This window comes from Hyaena hyaena, unplaced genomic scaffold (assembly GCF_003009895.1).
Source record: "Hyaena hyaena isolate Hyena2069 unplaced genomic scaffold, ASM300989v1 scaffold_361, whole genome shotgun sequence".
NCBI classification, from domain to species: Eukaryota; Metazoa; Chordata; class Mammalia; order Carnivora; family Hyaenidae; genus Hyaena; species Hyaena hyaena.
This window is the reverse complement of record NW_024080991.1, coordinates 965,833-986,356: the sequence shown is the minus strand read 5'-3', so window position 1 is coordinate 986,356 and position 20,524 is coordinate 965,833. Positions and strand designations below refer to the sequence as shown.

Below are 20,524 nucleotides of genomic sequence, written 5' to 3'. Positions count from 1 at the left end.
TAAACTTTAGGTGGCTTCGTTCACTGCAAAATGAGGGGACTGTGCAAAACGAGGGGGCTGAGTCGTGCATACAGGCGAACTTAACCCTGTGACTGTACTTACGCTTCACATAGGTTATCCAACAGGCACATTCAATGTTACTATTAAGTTTACTTCTTCAGAAGTCGCGTGCTCCTCCGCCTCCGCGAAGCACTAGGGGGCCTCCTTCGGCGGACACGGGTTGGGCTTGGTAGCAGAGGCCAGTCGACCGACTGACAAGCTGAAAAAAAAAAAAAAAAAAAAAAAGGCAAACACCGGGGGCTTGACCGGGTGCCACCCGCAGTCCGTTAAGAGTTCCTAATTCGGGGCGGCCGGGCTTGCGGGCCAGCGCCCCTCTCCACCACCTGCCCCCCCAGCCCGGCCCCGCCACCTGTTCCCAGCAGCCAATGGGGCGCGCGGGAGGCGGAGGGGCGGGGCGAGACTACAAAAGGCAGGGGGTCCGGCGCCGCGACACCTCTTGCTGGCGCGCTCTCCGGAGGCTCCGACCGACGCGGCCGAGCACCGGGAACATTCCGCTCGTGGACCAGCCAGGCGCGGGGCGATGCTGCGGGTGCGGTGTCTGCGCGGCGGGAGCCGCGGCGCCGAGGCGGTGCACTACATCGGTTCTCGGGTGCGTGCGCCGCCCATCTCGGCCGGCGGCCGCGTGCGCTCCCCCTCGCCTGCCCTCGCTTTTCCCAGCCCGCATTGCTTGACGGTGGTCCTCGGGGGCCCCTTGGAAGCTCAGCTTCGGGAGCCTTTGCTGGTTGCCGGGAGCTGGGCGGTGTCCCCGGGGAAGCGGGACATGTTTTGGGGCCACACCCCGTGGGTACAGTTGCTCTCTGAGCACCTCCGGCCGCGGTGGCGGTCCATGCACGGGGCGCCGCCCTCCCGCCCGGACCGGGTTCGCTCCAAGGAGCTTCCGGCCCCGGATCAGAGGGTGGGGGCGACAAGTGACATTTCTTAATACAAGGATCGAATTATGGAATTCAGTGCCGGAGGTGGGCATAGAGATGGGGAGCCTTGCGGGGAAATGCGTGTGATGTGGCTGGGCAAGAGAGATGGCAAAGTGAGAATCTAGGAAGGAGAGGGAGAAAACAGGCCCACTCCAAGAGTAACATGGAGTCCTGAGTCGAAAGAGGAGCAAGTGCAGTCTGTACGCAGACTTTCTGCCGGGTCCCCCGCCCTCTTCTTGCCTGGTATGTAAGCTTGCTCCTGCAGACCTTCCCTGGCTCCTAGGATGGGAATAGCAGAGCAGTTTGGCTCCCTCCCGCAACTGCTTCCAGAACAGCTGTCACTCTGCCTCTTGCTTTGGTCCCCACCCTGGCTCCTTCTCCTGCCTTCTTCCTAAGACGTGTATCGGATATAGATGGGGGGGTGGGGGGGAGGGCAGTTAAAGTTTGCCCACTGGGTAAGGGACTCTCACTGTTCTAGATTTTATAGGCCCTGTATTTTCAAAATCTTTTTTGAAGTCCTCAGTGCTCCTTTCTGGTAGTTTAAATTTGTGCTTGGGTTAATCCGTATCTTGGCTAGGATACTCTGGACCATCTGTAAAATGGAGCAGATGGCACTTGGTCACTCTCAGAATTGAACTGCCAAGGAGTGTGAAGTGTGTGAGCAATGCAAAATTTTTAGTTTGAAGCTGATTACTCTGAAAAATAAGGTTCTTTGTGTATGATTCTATATTATAATTTGGGGGGGGAGTCTAATGTTGATGACTTTTTAATACTGAAGGGAAAAAGGAAGCTTCTTCCTCTAGCTGGACTTCCTGTAGCTGGACTGGCAGGGAGATATGGAGCAACTTTCTATGGTTTTCTGGGAACAGGGTGACCCATCATCTGCAGAAGCGTTGCTTAAAGCTTGATTAAAACTTGTTTGCAGAAAACCATTCTGAGATATAAATGGGGGCGGTCACTGGGGACAGAATCTTCTGAGGGGCTTTATTATATGTGCTGCTGAAGGGAGCATGTGAGGGGCTTTAAAGAGTTATGCCAATTAACATGATAGATAAAAAGATAATGTATAAACAAGAAGGTAAAACTGTAACCCCACTAGCCACCTTCATACTAGCTAACATCTTGGTTTACATTCTCCTGAAGGGTTTTAAATGTCTATGTTATGCTGGGTTTCATTCCACCTCTACTTCCTCACCTCCCTCACCAAGTACTGTATGGGACTACGTGATAATCTTTTCTTTGTTCTTGGAAGCTTGGAAGAACCTTAACAGGATGGGTGCAGCGAACTTTCCAGAGCACCCAGGCAGCTACTGCTTCCTCCCGGAATTCTTGTGCAGCTGACGATAAGGCCACCGATCCTCTGCCCAAGGACTGCCCTGTCTCCTCTTACAATGAATGGGACCCATTAGAGGAAGTGATTGTGGGCAGAGCTGAAAACGCCTGTGTTCCACCATTCACTGTGGAGGTGAAGGTAAAGCAAGGGCATTCGCATGTCAGAAGGGGGTTCACGCCTCACCTTGTGCAAGCTGGCTTCTGCTCCCATTCTCCTCTATAACTGCTTTCACTGTAGCCTACTCCAGCCCTCTGAAATTCAGCTGTGATTTTAATTGCCCTACTTGAAATCTCTGCAAGTGTTTGGCACATTTACACAAATAACCTCTTCCTTCGGATTCTGACAGACCTTATCTGGGGATGTAATTCTCTCACTCTGCCTCACATCTTCCTGCCTATCATGTTGGGGTTGAATAGAATTTCACTCTATTCCTCTTCTTGTAGCTGTTCTCACAGTTTGGCTCTCACCTCTACTCTGGTCCAGATCTCTCTCCAGATCAACATGTTAAACTCCTTGCTGGGTGTTGCCATGGTGCCTCAAACCGGGCACCTCTTGAGTTCAACTGCCAGCCACTCTGCTAAACTGAACCCTTCTTCATTCCTTCCTTTTTATTTTTGACATTCCTACTCACTCATGCTGAAACATCGAAGAATCATCTCTGATTTCTACTTCAGTCAGATCCTCCACATCCTTTCTCTAACCAGTCTTTTGTCAAAAGCAGCCTTGCCTCCATCCCTCTGCTGCTCCCTTTGGTCAGGATCTCATCTACGCCTATTGCAGTTAACCCCTCATTGGTCTCCCTCATTCACTTTTCTCTCCAAACCACCTTCCAACTTCTATCAGAGTGATTTTTTAAAATTTTCTTATAATTTGAGAGAGAGAGTGAGAGAGAGAGAGAGAGAGCATGTGAGCAGGAGAGTGGGGCAGAGAAAAAGAATCTTAAGCAGCTTCCATGCTCAGTGTGGAGCCTGATGCGGGGCTTGATCCCATGACCCTGGGATCATGATCTGAGCCAAAATCAAGAGTCAGATGCTCAACTGACTGAGCCGCCCAGGCGCCCCTTAGAGTGGTGTTTTTAAACCAAAATTCAGTTACGTTGTTCATCCTGCTCCTATCATTCCTCCATTTCCCAGTCTTCGACGTGTTCCCTCCTCCCACACTGCTTCCGATAAAGTTCTCATTCACAATCTGGTCCTAGCCTGCCCTTCCAGGACTCCCCCTTTGAGTCAAGGCTCCTCTTAGAGATGTGTTAGTATGGCAGGTTAGCAGATGCCCATTCCCACTTCAGTTCCTCTCCACTCTGACATTTCACCCTGGTTTTCAGAAGACTTGGTAAGATAACCATAGAAGCAGCCAACTAGACTGTTCCCCAAACAATCCTCACGCCTTTGCTCTTACTCAGGACTCTTCCACATGGGTTTCCTGTTCCTCTCTTATCGACAGGGTTTTTTTTAAACTTTTTTTTTTTTTTTTTTTAGAGAGAGAGAAAAAGAGATAGAGTGTGAGTGGGGGAGGGGCAGAAAGAGAGGGAGACCTAGAATCTGAAGCAGGCCCCAGGCTGTGAGCTGTCAGCACAGAGCCCGGCACAGGGCTCAAACCCACAAAACATGAGATCATGAGCTGAGCCGAAGTCAGACGCTTAACCGACTGAGACAACCAGGTGCCCCTGTTGTCTGTAGTTTAAACCTACCCCTCTTACTACCACGTAGCTCTGATGGTACCTTCCACAAAGCCTTCCAGAGTTTCCCTGGCAACAAGTAATCTCTCTCTTTTAAAAACTCCTAGTGTTCTTTATCTGTAATATTCCTAAGGCCAGGCCTCTGTGGGTTGGTGTTCAGGTTGCATCCTGCAGTAAGGGAGTGCCATCCACATTGCTGACACAGCCTGAGCTTCTGTTAATAATGGGTTACAAATATATCTTCAATGTTCTTAAATTCTTGAATATTTACATTTTTACTTATAACATGGATTAAGGAAATAAGTTCTCTTACATCATTGTCATCATCCTCACAAATGTTGCCTGCTTTGTACCAGGGCTCCAGAGGCCTCAGCACGTAAGAACTCACTTTCTATTGAGACAGATAAGATGTTCATATAGAAACAAAGATTAAAGCTAAGTGTCTTATGCCAACCAACTAGCAGTTGAATTTAATGTCAGGAGAGCAACAACCAAATGCTGAGTAGTTAGGAAGTCTTCTTGAAGAAAATGATTCTTTAATTAGACCTTGAAGACAGGGTAATAGAGGGGCACCTGGGTGGCTCAGTCGGTTGAGTGTCCAACCTTGGCTCAGGTCATGATCTCACAGTTCGTGGGTTCAAGCCTGAGTCAGGCTCTGTGCTGATGGTAGTAAAAAAAAAAAAAATTAAAAAATTAAAAAAAAAGAAGACAGGGTAATAGAAAAAGTAATAATTTCTTCTAATTGTTATGAAACTACCTTTTGTTCTGATATTTGAAATTTGATGAAAAGAACAGATTATGTATCATCCACATGTTTTAGAAAGGCATGATCTTATTAAGACTTTTCTTGAAAAGAAGTCCCATCCCTTAACCATTTTAATTGGGTAGAATTAAATTTCAAATTCAAGCAATAGCTTATCCTTTTACATGTCCATAAAATTGTTGACTTTTGTACTGTGTGATCTTATGGAAACAGATATGATTCTTAGACATGAGTTTGAGTTCTCTGTCATTTGTGGGAAGTGTAGCAGGCTGAAGTCAGGAGACCAGGACTGAATTATGTATTTGATTAAAAAGCTCGATACTAGTCTTGGCTAATCAGCTCTTTGACCTTGCACAAGATACCACAAATTTCTCGGCCTCAATAAAGTGAAGATATTAAGAGGTTTGCTATCTACCTAACAAGATTAAATACGAAGGTAAAAGGTTACATGCTCAGTATTTCAAGGGGCAAAACCACACTTCATTACTGTTGTGTGGATCTAGTTTTACACTACAAAAGTACATTGAGAGTGTAATGATTGCAGATATTACTAGCATTAGCAGTACTGATTTTATTCACATGTCTGGTTATTTCTGCTTTATGCCACAGACTGAACTAGGCATTGAGGGAGAGAATATTAAATTAAAGACATGCATGGCCCCTAGAAGGCAAGGCCTTAAGTAAGACAGAAAGAGGATTCAGATGTATTAATCAGTTTGGGAACAATGAAAGATAAAATTATGTATTAAACTGTTTATAGGCAATTAGAGCATAAAATATGTTGGAAGACATAAGGGCTAGAGAAATTTTATGGGAGTAAGGAATGTAGTTGTCAGGGAGCACAGTTTTTAAGAGCTATAAAGCATTTTATTCTGTAAAATATAGTGACTACTTTCCATCAAAAATGTAGTTTTTGTCTTGCTTTTTGTCTTTTTAAAATAAAGCTCTTGAGAAAGGACCTTTTATAAAATATAAAGTCAGTCAAGGTTAATGTACTATAAGTTTGCAGCTGGATACATAAGAAGTTTCTATTGATATTTCTTAGCTTTCCAAAGATGATATTTAAAATTCATTTGGCAAACTCCCCTGAAGGGTTTTAGGCTCTGAAAAACTATAAAGTTTCTAGGAGTGCAGCCACATCTCTGCAAAGGATTATTAAAAACATCACATGCTAAGCATTTAATATAGTGGTTTTTTTATCTTGCAGACACTTGGTAAATGTTTGCTAACTCATTTAGCTGGGTTACAAAGGAAGTGTAAATAATTTCCAATTATCTCTTAGAAAATGTAATGTGCCTTGATCATTTGGACTTTGTCCAACCTTAGCCAGAGTATCCGTTACATAAGGAAACTCACACTTGTTCAAATAGCTGTTTTTCCCCAAGAAAGTTTAGTTTATATTTACCAAGGCAAGCTTCTTTCTGCACAGTTACACAGAATACTTTGGAATGTGTCTGGCAGGACAACATGGCTGTGCATCTGCTGTGACCCAGTGTTACATTTTCAAAGGCTTCTTGTCCTTTCGTGGACTGTAAGAGATGTGCCTGGCATGAGAAAGAGAAAGTGGTGAATGGATGAGTAGTACCACGATGTGTCTGAGAGGAATATAAAGAGTCATTATTATCCTCTCCTTCTGGCGGCTGCTGCAGGACTTCCTAGGAGAAGAAAACAGTGGAATGCTTTTGTTTTTAAAAAGAGTAGATTGATCTTAAAAAGTATGCAAATTAATACTGATAATATTTTTCAGGGGCCAGAAATTTCCTATATATCTTCAAAAGTAAATCAAATAACTAATCATTTAGACAGGGATTAGCAAACTTTTCCTGTATAAAGTCAGATAGTACATATTTTAGGCTTTGCAGACCATAGGTTTCTGTCACAGCCACTCAACTCTGCCACTGTAGTGCAGAAGCAACCACAGACAGTATGTAAATGAATGAGTGTGTCTGTGTTCCCACAGAACGTGTATTTACTTAAAAAAAAAAATCTGGCCATGGACTTTAGTTTGCCAACCCTTGTCTTAGAGCCTCACTGGCATGTTCCATGTTTGTTAAAGACATGTTTTTGAGATTCTTATTCCTTCTCCAGCAGGTTTGACTCCAGCCTTACTGATGTGAAGTTATGTACCGAACTAACAAGAGGCTGGTCTGCCTCCATATGTTTGATATTTATCAGACTGAGGTGGAAATGGAAGTAGAGACAGAAAGTCTGGAAAAGACATCGTCTTTGACATTAATGAGCTAGACATCTACAAACTCTACCCTTCTTTACCACTATCTGAAATTGTCTGATCTATAATGGAAACCATATCTGATATGATCAGGACTGGTACTTTGTTAATCACTGATCTAAGGAAGTATTTTTTAAACTTAAAATATATTGATGTATATCACTTTGCCAATCTTTTGATGAAGGTCCAAGATTTTTTCTTAGCATATGGATCTTCCAATTGGAATTCTACTTCATCTATCTTGATAAATCATATCCATATACATCATCTACATGTCCCAGTGTATTTCTTTAAATTGAGAACTTTGGCACAGGCGCAGCAATCTGAATGAAGAATCCTTCTACATTTTTCTATTTTTGAAAACCAGTATTATAGTTGTTATGCCTACCCTAACTCAACAGTCATTTTTTATAAATTAAGCCTTTTTAAAGCATTTAACTGTTTTTCATTCAGTTGTCTTTTAAAATGCATATGACCATTGGACACTTTCTAAATGTTAAGCTTTTTTTCAGCTGCCAAAAGTGTGTGAATTCATTTAGCAGATCACTTTCTTCTATGACAAAAGGGCTTGAAGCCCTATGAGAACTTGGACAGACTGGGGAGGGGAGAGGTGAGGTTGTGGGGGGACATGTCTGCAGGGAAGGATAGGAAGTACCAAAGGCAGACTTGCACTGCTGCACCATTTTGCCAAGTGCTAATTCTGTTGAATGAGAAAATCAATAATGGGTTTTTAAGAGAAAAAAAAGAATATTTGAGAGCATGTCCCTAATTTTAAGGGGGCAGTGTCCTATTTCCCGACAAAGGATCTTAAAGTGTTGTTTTCTAGACAGAATTCTGGGGTGCATGGATAGCACATGGTTTTATCTAAGTACAGATGTACTTTTCTTCTCTTATGCTCTTTTGCTTGTTCTCTTGATTTCATTGAGATTGTCTAACAGAGCAGCTGGGGCCTGTTTTGTTTCTGAAGCTTATAAAAACTGGTCCAAGAAGATGCCAAGCCCATCTGAGGGCAGACATGCTGTAAACGGTAGGGCATGAGATCACAGGCAAAGACAGCAAAAGGTTTCAAAACATCAAGGCAATTTAGAATTCTTTTTTTTTTTAATTTTTAAAAAATGTTTATTTATTTTTGAGTGAGAGATAGAGCACTAGCAGGGTAGGGGCGGGGGGGGGGGGGGGAGGGGGAGAGAGAGAGAATACCAAGCAGGCTCCGTGCTGTCAACGCAGAGCCCAGTGTGGGGCTAGAACTCACAAATGGTGAGATCATGACCTGAGCTGAAGTCAAGAGTTGGCTGTTTAACTGACTGAGCCACCCGGGTGTCCCAGAAATTTAGAATTCTTCATTCAACAAATATCGAGTGTCTTCCCAGAGAGGCAGTGTGCTCAGTACTGGCGATCAACACTAGATAAGACGGTGTTAATCTCATTGCCACTAAGTTATACAAATCATTTTTCACTGCCTATGCCCCTATCATGAGTTGTACTTTTCTCCTGTAAGTATTACACTTAATTTCTCCTGCTTCTAGGCCAATACATATGAAAAGTACTGGCCATTTTACCAGCAGCACGGAGGCCATTATTTTCCCAAAGATCATTTGAAAAAGGCTGTTGCTGAAATTGAAGAGATGTGCAATATTTTAAAAATGGAAGGAGTGACAGTGAGGAGGCCTGACCCCATTGACTGGTCATTGAAGTATAAAACTCCTGATTTTGAGTCTACGGGTAAGTAATGTTGGACACCTAAAATTAATTTATAATTTCTTTCTTAATATATAAGGAGAAAGCTCAGATAATTTCTCAGAGATTCCTTTCTTTTAATAATCCTTAGAAACTTTAGAGATTATTTAGGAATAGATTGGTTCTTTTTGATACAATCGAGATGTCCATATTCTAAGCTCCATTGCAAATCAGAATATTCTTGACAGCAGCAGTTTTTCTAAACCCTAAGTCATTTCCTTTCACAAGAATAGTGGATTCCATTTAATTTTCCTCAAGCACAGAAGTTACAGGGGCGGGGGGAGAACAGAAACATTTCCATTTTAGTTTTAACTGACACTGCTACAATATTGTTCTTGTGCCTGAGCTCAGTGTTCTAATTTACAGTTCTAGAAATGTTCCTTGGCCTAATTTTTACCTTGTGGTACTGATATTCCCTGAAGAACTCTGTGTAGTAAGAAAGAAGCTTACAAAAGTGTGAAAACTCGGTGGTTCTAGATCTCTTAACAAGGACCTTATTACTTCATTTCTTTTCTTTCCTTTTTCTTTCTTCCTCCCTCCTTCCCTTTTCCTTCCTTCCTTCCTTCCTTCCTTTCTTTCTCTCTCTCTCTCTCTAGCTTTGCCATCCCCACACAGAATGTGCTAGCAGTATAGTATATATCACTCCATATATTTTTCCACTTGCATGGAAATATATACATACACATCCATATAGGTTTTCTGTAATTTTTTTAAACCAAAAACTGGAATTCTATTACATAGACTTTTCTGCCTTGCATTACTGGGGTTGTTGTGGAACTTTTTGGTCTGATAGGTTTATATGCTGCGATGCCTCGAGACATCCTGATAGTTGTGGGAAATGAGATTATTGAGGCTCCCATGGCATGGCGCGCCCGCTTCTTTGAGTACCGGGCATACCGGTCAATTATCAAGGACTACTTCCACCGTGGCGCCAAGTGGACAACGGCTCCTAAACCAACAATGGCTGATAAGCTTTATGACACGGTAAGACCCTGATTATAGGTGAGTTTATTAGTATTCAATTCAGAAACTGTAGTATTCATTTCATCACCTACATTTAACAAAAGGATTATTTTATGATGAAAATAAGAGTAAATGATATTATGACAATAATCATAATTGTAATAATAGCTAACACTTATCTGGTGCTTACAGTGTGCTAGACCATTAGCTAAGTGCCTTTATACATCCTCAGTCCTATTTATTCTTCACAAAACCCTCTGAGGGAGTAGCATTAATCATTCCCTTACAGGGAGGATAACTTGCCTAAAGGCACACAGCTATTCACTGGTGGAAACAAAAGTCTGTATACTGAACTCCATTCTCTTCTAGAAAAAGTTTGGTCTACAGGCCAAATTCACAGTAAAAGGAAGTATATGTCCCTTGTTAGGTCATATATTATTTGATCATTTATAGAAAGAATTTAAAAACCTGTTTAAAGACAGAAATAAGTGAATTCATTCCACCACAGCAAATCAAATTTGGCAGGGATGCGTGGCATCTCATTTTATGGTATGAGTTAGGCTCAGGACCAAATTCCTTTTCTAAAAGAACAGAATGACTTCATCCTGTTGACTTTCAATATTGTAGATAGCTACATAAGTCAGTGTATGGATCATGGAATATTTCCAGAACCATTACTACCTCTGTACCACTTGCTTCTAAGTAACAGGAAATTGCTGTCATGCCTAGTTTTTGTTTTTTGTTACCAGTTTATTTTGATTTAGTTAGCAGGGGCCTATATCTTCCCCATGCATGTTTTAGTCTAAAACAGGATAGTAGCATTTTAGAAAATGATGATGTTGAATTAATTTTCTTAGTAATGAATGCCCCTTAAATAATTTTCTTATGAACCAATTCATTGTATGTATTAATTCTTGTTCCAATTAGAATTACCCAATCCATTCTGTAGAAGACAGACACAAATTGGCTGCTCAGGGAAAATTTGTGACGACTGAGTTCGAGCCATGCTTTGATGCTGCTGACTTCATTAGAGCTGGAAGAGATATTTTTGCACAGAGAAGCCAGGTCAATAAAAGCTGCTCTTAAATTTCACACTTTATTATTCTATCTTTAATTTATTATTTTATTATATTGACTTATAAATTATTGTATTTATTTATTTTATGAAAATATTTAATCCTAAATATTTTTATTTTATTTTATTTTTTTATTGTTTAAAGTTTATTTATTTTGAGAGAGAGAGCATGAGAGTGGGGCTCGATCTCATGAACCATGGGATTGTGACCTGGGCTGAAATCAAGAGTTGGATGCTTAACTGACTGAGCCACCCAGGTGCCCCCATCCTAAATATTTTTAGTTATCTAAATATAGAACCAAATCTTTATAGATGTATGTCTTCCTTTCATTTTCAGGTTACAAACTATCTGGGCATTGAATGGATGCGTAGGCATCTTGCTCCAGACTATAGAGTGCATATCATCTCCTTTAAAGATCCCAATCCAATGCATATTGATGCCACCTTCAATATCATTGGCCCTGGTCTTGTGCTTTCCAACCCTGACCGGCCATGTCATCAGGTAAGGATGTTCTTTTTTTTTTTTTTTCAAGACCAATCTCATTATCTTTTAGTGTTTAAATATTTTCCTTTCATTGCCACCATGTATATCCAGTGACTTAACCAAATTCATGGGTTTCATCTCTGACTTTTTTTCTCCCTGTTTTTTTTTATATTTCTTTTTTTTTTTACAAATAGTTTATTGTCAAATTAGTTTCCACATAACACCCAGTGCTCATCCCCACAAGTGCCCTCCTCCATGCCCATCCCCCCTCCCCCCTACATCCATCAGTCCTCAGTTTTTGTCAGCATTCAAGAGTCTCTCATGGTTTGCCTCTCTCCCTTTCCCCCACCATTTCCGCCCTTCTTCTCCCCCTTTTTCCTCCGTCAGGTTCCTCCTAATCCTCCTATACGTGCAAACATATGATATTTGTCCTTCTCTGCCTGACTTATTTCGCTTAGCATAACATCCTCAAGGTCCATCCATGTTGCTACACATGGCCAGATTTCATTGTTTCTCATTGCCATGTAGTATTCCATGGTATAGATAAACCACATCTTCTTGATCCATTCGTCCGTTGATGGACACTTAGGCTCTTTCCATGTTTTAGCTATTGTGGAGAGTGCTGCTATGAACTTGGGGTACATGTGCTCCTATGCATCAGCATTTCTGTATCCCTTGGGTAAATTCCTTGCAGTGCTATTGCTGGGTCATAGGGGAGTTCTATTGTTAGTTTCCTGAAGAACCTCCACACTGTTTTCCAGAGGGGCTGCACCAGTTAACATTCCCACCAACAGTGTAGGAGGGTGCCCGTTTCTCCACATCCTCGCCAGCATCTGTAGTCTCCTGATTTGTTCACTTTAGCCACTCTGACTGGTGTGAGGTGGTATCTCAGTGTGGTTTTGATTTGTATTTCCCTGATGAGGAGGGATGCTGAGCATCATTTCATGTGTCTGTTGGCCATCTGGATGTCCTCTTTGGAGAAGTGTCTGTTCATTTCTTCTGCCCATTTCTTCACTGGGTTGTTTGTTTTTCGGGTGTGGAGTTTGGTGAGTTCCTTATAGATTCTGGATATTAACCCAGGTAAGGATGTTCTTAAGACTCTGGAAAAGCAATAATCTAGCAACTGAAGTAACTGCCACTTCTATTTTAAGTATTTCTGTAGCTTTTAATGGTTCTAAATAACAAATTCGGCAGTGTTCAACATGATGATGATCAAACATTGGATTGCTTATAGTGGATTTACTATGAGATATCCAACACTCATAAATGTACATTGTAGCTGTAATAATTAGCAAAGTGTCATCAGACTTTGACTTTACTGCTTGCTGCTGTCAAAGCCTCAAGTTTGTGTGTCTGTGTGTTTTTATTGAACAGAGTATATTATCCCTAACTTGCAGCCAAGTGTCCACAACAGCTAAATTGCAAACAGAATGATCCCTGTATGGCTGGGCAATGCCAAGGGGCAGAGGGTGTGTTCCTCCCTCTCCAGTGGGTCGGGACCCCTCTGGCCAGCCCCACCCTGCAGGGAGGAGCAGAGCTGCTGCCCTGCAGCTGGTCTGTCCCTGTCACCTGCAGCCTCCTACTTCTGCTCGCTCCCTCCTACCTCCAATTGGGTGGTGAGTGTTATTTGGTAGGTAGGGTACACCACTATCTTACCATGTCACTGTTCATTTCTTTTTTTAAATTTGTTTATTTACTTTGATAGAGAGTGAGAGCCAGAGCAAGAGAGAGAGGGAAAGAAAGCAGAGAAGAGACGGAGGGAGAGGGAAAGAGAGAGAGAGAGAGAGAGAGAGAGAATCCCAAGCAGCGTTAAGCCCAATGAGGGGCTTAAACTTACCAACTGTGAGATCATGACAGGAGCCAAAACCAAAAGTGGGACGTTCAGCTGACTGAGTCACTCAGATGCCCCTCATTGTTCATTTATATCCCATATGTTTATATCAATGACCAAGATTACTTACCTGTTTCATTTTAATATAATTTGTTGATATACTAGGTGAGTATATGACCACAGGGATGGCTAAGTTATAATAGGTCACTAAGGATAATTATGGTTCTTTGGGAGGACATCCTTAACATCTGACTTCATACCATGGTCATAGACACAAAGTGATGGACTAAAAATGGATGCACTGTTAGTTTACCATAGTCACATTTTTGTTTTCTTATAACTAAAGAGTTAGGAAATATTTTCATTAATGGGAATTTATCAAGAAAAGTATCTTCAGTATTTTAAGATCTCTGAAACCTGAATAAAACATGAGAATATTTTTAAAAGCTTTACCATTTCTGTTACTTTTTTGCTTTTACCCTTTAACCTGGCAAGAGAGGGATTTTATGCACATTTTTAATTGGGCTTCAGACAAAATAATTTCAAATGTTTGAAAGTTTAATTTATTTTTGCAGTTGAAAAGATAGCATCTCAAAAAGAATTATTAATCATAAGTGCTGTCAGAGATCAAGAATTATAAGAATAGCATATGTAGATTTAAACCTCTTTGGGGTTTGTTTTTGTTTGTTTTTTCGTCTTGCAGATTGATCTTTTCAAGAAAGCAGGATGGACCATAGTTACTCCACCAATACCAGTCATCCCAGATGGTATGTTTATTGCTCTACACTCACAGACTAGCATGAGTACTTCAGTGACTGAGGACCTGTTATCTGTAGACAGCAGCCCACATTTTAGCACTTTAGTGAAAATGCTTCCACAGGAAGGAGCAAACTAGCACTTGGGCCTATAGGTACCAGAACAAGGCTGGGATTTATTTTTTCAACTTCAACTTCCATAGAAAATAAAAGTGAGATAACAGAAAATGTCAGTATAAAACATCACTTAAAGCAAGAAATGACTTTTTAAAGAAAACAAGGTGAAATCCAAATGTATAGTGGGTATAGGTTTAATCATAACATTTATAGATAAATTGTCGTAAGATTAAAATAAAACTTCTCAGGGAAAGTTAACTACTGAAAGAATGGAGTTCACTTTAATGTTCTTCATTTGGGAATCCTTGCTTTAAACAAAAGTGGTAGTAGACATGACTTAACTGTAGTTGTGGTTTTCAGATCACCCACTCTGGATGTCATCCAAATGGCTTTCCATGAATGTCTTAATGCTGGATGAAAAACGTGTCATGGTGGATGCCAATGAAGTCCCAATTCAAAAGATGTTTGAAAAGCTGGGTATGTACAGTAAAGGAAACATTTGTCATATGTGAAAGTGTTAAACCAGAAGGAATGAAGAAATTACCTGCTAGGTCTAATTCAATTTCTGTTCCTCTTAGAGGTATGAAGTTATTATTTCTTAGATGTACGGTATTTTTAACAATCATAATCTTAAAAGGTTAGAGCTGCATTCCAGTCTTCCCAGACACCCCCTAAGCAATAAGTGTATCAATCTTCTGTGATTGATCTAACCTCCTGGTGCACATGTCTGAAGAATTACCCCTTTGAAATGAGCATATAGATTATGAAGTCCTTCCCCAAATAAGAAATTGAATTGTTGAGGGTCCTTTAAAAGTAATTTAATTTTCATTACATATTTTAAAGGACTTATAAGGGTACAGATACAGAAGTGACTCATATGTATGATAAGCACAGTGAACAAAGTAATGACATGCAATAGAGGGTGTCAGTAAATCATTCAGCTTTCTTTTAAAGAAATTATTGATGCTTTATTTTATTTTTATTATTTATTTATTTATTTATTTATTTATTTATTTATTTATTTGGCAGGGGAGGGACAGAGAGAAAGAGAATCCTAAGTAGACTCTGCACTGCCAGCACAGAGCCTGACAGGGGGCTTGATCCCATGAACTGTTTTCATGGGAGAAATCATGACCTGAGCTGAAATCAAGAGTCAGATGCTTAACTGATTATGCCACCCAGGTGCCCCTTTGAACTAAGAACTGGTTTTTACTTGGGTGGGGGTTTGCCTATCCTGATACTCAAAATTTAAAACAGTTATTTTAACACTATTGAGAAAAATTTTGAAAGAAAGGATTTTCATGTGGCTATGACATAGAGTACAGAAGTTATGTGCGTTTATCACTCTTCACATACTTGAGGTATCCTAAGTGTCAAAAAAAGCCAGGCAGTATATACTTGTTGAAAGTATATTTCAGGTATACTACTCAGAAGAAAGTATTTGCCCCTTTGACACATCCCTCTTTAATGTGGCACCTGTTTAAAAGGATTGGCCTGTCAATTGTAGATTGAACCCAATCAAATGATTTGACCTCTCATGCCATGCCACTTTTTTTATGGCTTTCATTAAACAGCTCAATTGCTTGGGTTCAATTTCTTTGTCCCCTAATATTTTATTGTTTCTCATTGTAAAATACTATTAAGAACCAAATATATGATTCATAATTTTATTTTATAATTTTAGACACAGGGAATTTGTTAAAGCAAACTTTATCAAGTAACTGGATCCTCTGCAATTCAGGATGAAAATGGCTCTAGCCATCCAAATAAGACAGATATGTCTGTCTATCAGGAAACATACTTGTGTTTAAAAACCCACTCCTTACCCCTTCCAAACCCTATTCCTACTCTCCGAAGTCCTGCCCAGTCTTACTTTCTTAGGAAAGTCTTTTCTGATGGCTTCTGCCGCCTTCCCTCTCTGACTATTCCAGTGGGCCCTTTAGTGACTCTATAGCTATATTTCCCCTCAAAATATTGAGTATCTTGAGGGAGGAAAATAGACTTTCTTTTTAAAACCATATGCTGAACACAGCAGATTTCTTTCTAAATACCATCGGTTGATTAGGCCATGCACATCATAACCACATCAGTATAAATGGTGCCAGATTAAACTAAATGTCTGAATGGATTTGGTACCTGTATGACCATACAACCCAGCATACTAAAATACAAGCTCTATTCCATTATTTTCTTAAGGTGGCCTCATAAAATTAATCCTGTCAGATACATCCATTCATCCAACCTGATGACTTGTGAATTGTCAATAGAATGAAATAGACTTCACAGTCATTGCTGACTTTATGGTGAAGATTTTACATTAGCAGTAGAATAGATTAGATGAAATATAATTGGTGACAGTACAGTTGGAAGACTGTTTGGGGCTGGGGTAGACTTGAGGATTGGAGACACAGGATTCCTACCCATCTTTAGGCTTACTTCCTATAGGAGAATCTTCATAGGAGTCCATGTAACTGACCACATGTCTCTTTTTTGATGCAGGTATCAGTACCATCAAGGTTAACATCCGTAATGCCAATTCCCTGGGAGGAGGCTTCCACTGCTGGACCTGTGATGTCCGGCGCCGAGGCACCCTGCAGTCCTACTTTGACTGACCGGGCCTAATGGCGCTTGCGACTTGGCCTCAGATAAATCTAGGAAGCTTAGGGATAAGGTTCATTCTCCCACTTTAAGAAGTGCATGAACTGTAGTGCTTTAAACAATCATATCTTAACAGGGGTCTTAAGCCTGGTTTATTTTTATTACTTTTCTTTGATATAAGGAAAATAACTTGTGCTAGGTTTTACTCTCTACTCCTAAATTTATTTACATTTTGGCTTCAAGTATAAACATTTGGTGAATGTGTATCAAGACAAAAATTGGTCGTTTGAGTAACTTGGCCACTAATATTAACCATCTACCTCTATTTTTAATTTTCTTTCCAAAAGGCAGCTTGAAAAGTTGGTCCTAATCTTCATTATTTTTCTTCCTTTTTTCTAGACTTGTGAATGTTTTTATCACTTTTTTCTTAATGAGAGAAAGACTTAGAATGTACACAGATCTTAAGCAGAACCTGATAACTGTCTCTTTTTCTAATAAGGAATTTTAGTAATTAAAAATTTTTCATCTTTAAATAAAAAATAACCTAGACTATGCAAACGTTTTAAGTGAATTTTCCATAAATGCTTTTAATATTCTTATTTCAACATTGTTGGTATTTGCTACTAAAAGCATTTTCATAAAACTTACCTCATTTCAAGTGATGTGATCTCTTTTCTCTGTCCAAATTTTACAGAAATATTTAGTGCAATAGGTTATAAATATCAGTTCCAGTTCTAAGTTTTTCTGTCCAGTATCTAGTGGATACACTGCATCTTTGATAATCTAAGCTTGGTTTACATATGTGCAAATTATTTAAAGCACAGACTTTAAAAGCATTTAAAAAAACTAATGGAGGTAAAACCTACATGCAATGTGAAATAATTTTAATGTTGGATTGTACGTGTATTTTTATTCTAATAAACTTTTATGTTACAGAATGGATTCCATTAGAGTTTGGCATCAGTTTAATTATTTTAAGCATAAGTAAATTATAAGAATGTACCTCTAGGGACACAATTCTAATGTTCTGAACTAACATGTTCATCCCTAGCAGATAATTTAAACCTAATACTTGTAATCAGAAATGTTTAGCAGAGTCATATTTCATTCATTCAAAAATATCGGAATGTCTTCTGAATATAAGGGACCAATCCTAGCCCTAGAAAAGTAAAAGTCTCTACTCTCAAGATGCTAAATGTCTTGACCCCTGAGAAATCTGGAGGGGTGGGAGGGTGGGCAGGATGTACTCTGAAGTGAGTCATAGGTTTCAGCCTTGCCCGTGTCAACACCTTTAGCTCCTTTGTGTTCTGCTGTCCTTTTTCATCCACCACAGAAATACCTATCAGTTGTATACTTGGGCTGAATAAGAAATCCCTCTGATCCTGTAGATTGACATACCTCTAGGGTGTGTATTCCCAGGTCTAAATACCACTCAGCAGTTCTATTCTATACCCCTCCACATTATCCTCAGTGGCTATTCCAGACCTTCACTGTGTTCTCTTATCTGATTTTAATGTTTCGTTTCTCACGGAGAAAATAAAAGCAGTCAAGTGTCAGTTCCCTCAGCTTTCCCTGTAGATTTGTCTGCGATTTGCATTCTCTGGTTAAAGTCCTTTCTCTCCTCACCTTTATGGTTCAGCTTCTAAAGGGAAATGTCAGATCTCCTCTCTGTCTCTGCTTCTCAACCCTCTACAAAGAGACACTTCTCTTACTGCTGCAGAAAACGAGGTAAACCTTCTGACCAGGTCCAGCGCTTACAACTATCCTTGCACGCAGTCTTTCCTTCAGGAACTTGCTTTATCAGTTATCGTCATTCTTGTAACTCCCGCTTCTATGTGTGTATGCTTGTTATTTTTTCCCCTCAGCAAATAGTTATACTGAAAATAATTTCAATATAAAAACAATTCCTCTGGCAACTTCAGTTTCCTTTAGAGCTAAGCTTCTAGAAAGAAGATTGTATCTACAATCTCTACTTTTTTTTACCTTTTATTTACTCTTCAATCTACTGTTATCTGATTTCTGCCTTATCACTGCAATGTACTAATATCCCTGACCTGACCTCTTAAGTGCTATTTCTAGTGGACATTAGTCAGGCCTTCCAGATGATTCCTTTGAATGTTTCTCCTCATTTGGAGTTTTGTGATACTTCTCTCTCCCTCTTCCTCTCTCTCTCTTTCTTCTGATTTTCATACCCCTTCACTGGATTGTCTTCTTCCTACTCTTAAGAGGCCCTGTCCTTGGGCCTTTCTTCCTCTCTCAGGTCCTCCTGGGTGATCTCATCTGTGCACAGTCCTTCCCGTCCCACATATCCCCTAATAACCCCAAGGGGCTATGTGGATGTGCCTACACCCTCTAGTCTAGACCTTAACCTGAGCTCTAGGTCCTGTTCTCAGTGGTCTATGGACATTATCTGAATGTGCAAAGGCATCACAGGCACGACACAATCACAACTGACTCAGTTGGCCAAGCCATCCTGGGCTCGCCCTTCTTCCTCATGTTGTCCTTTTCATCGGCCTTTTGCATTGTTATTAAATAAAACAATAATTTCAATAAAGATAACCCAATTGAAAAATTTAATAAAATCTCTATTTTAGATCTCATGATGCTGCTTGTGGGTATGCTGTCTTGTCAGGGTTGTGGAGGGAAACAGAAGCAGCCTAGTCTCCACAGTTGCTATCAGATTTCCTATTCTATCTGTCGTCTACCACTCGTACAACCCAGTGGCTTCTCTGTGACCTGTAGCAGACAGAAGGGCCACCGTCTGCTGCTACAGATGTCAAGTTTCCAGATTATGCCAACAATTTGGGATTATCACTCTTCTTGGGGAATACCAATCCCCTTCTAGTTCACTGTCTAGAGGAAAGAGCTATGCATATTAGGACAAACTAATTGTCATCAAAACGGAACTTAATTTCAAATACAAAAGATGATTATTGACACTGTAGGGCAGGTCTGGTTCCTAATGGGAAGCAAGTTATTCCTTTTGGGAAGAGCCTTTTTAAAATAAAGGTCACGGATCTGACAGTTACAGTGTGTTAACTTGTTTCTACATAGAAACATCAACCAACGGTTCAGGAGAATGTAAAAACACCCTACCTCAAAATTTTTTGGTCAACTTTTTGGATGCATAGGATCTTTTTTCTTTTTTTGAGAAATTAAAATAATAGAAAAATTTTCCATTCCCATCACTTAGTGCACTAATAATTAAATGAAGTTTGATTGCTAAAGATTCATCAGACTCAAAAATTACAGTGCTTCTAAATCTATGGTTTATTGCAGGAAAAAGACACAGTAGAGCAATAGCATTAAAGTAAGGATATATACATTATGGCCAAAGGTTACCTCTGAGCAAAGGGTTCAGGGCAGCCAAGCCCAAGCTCCACTTGTAATTCCTCTGTAAGGGGCTGTCTTGACATACTTTCTCTCAGATCAGGAACCACCAATGTGGACAGGGACTATCTCAGAACCGAGAAGTCCAAGCTGGAATCTCAATCTGGGTTTCTCATCCCCTGTTGGTCATATGGGCACGTGCTTGCTATATAACTACTTCCAATGACAGAACCCTGTGGGTGTCTTAAAACCACGTGCAAATCATCAGTTTCACTGTTATCAATAAATAATGCCAACGGCTTACCCTGAAATTCTTCCCACCCCTGGTTACAAAGCAGCACTAATAATCTGCAGATTTTTATGGCTTGATCAGATGTCAGTGTCATGTGACATTTCTTATTTTAGTAAAACAGCTCAGGCCAATTTCAGGCCTGCAGGAATTAATCGTCACTGTAGAGTCTATCCACCTGATCCATGCTCAAGACTATTTAAGAACAAAATAAGCACTCACAGTTTGAGAGCGATCACTTGCCTTATAATACTTCATAATCAAACAGACAATGAAAATGTACATAACCAATGAGGGGCTGGTATGAATTTAACCAGCTGAACCATCCCCAAATAGCAGCATAAACTCTCTCATATTTTTAAACTCACTT

At 40.3% G+C, this 20,524-nt stretch overlaps 1 protein-coding gene across 1 annotated transcript; it reads left to right on the top strand.

Annotated features, from left to right (window-relative positions):
• Positions 1-515: 515 nt before the first annotated feature.
• On the top strand, positions 516-17,435 carry GATM (glycine amidinotransferase). The gene is made up of 9 exons (XM_039250047.1): positions 516-649; positions 2,224-2,442; positions 8,502-8,697; positions 9,506-9,696; positions 10,603-10,740; positions 11,088-11,252; positions 13,769-13,832; positions 14,298-14,414; positions 16,437-17,435. Exons 1-9 carry the CDS (start codon positions 581-583, stop codon positions 16,547-16,549), a joined length of 1,272 nt encoding a protein of 423 aa, XP_039105978.1. The 5' UTR covers positions 516-580; the 3' UTR covers positions 16,550-17,435.
• Positions 17,436-20,524: the final 3,089 nt, after the last annotated feature.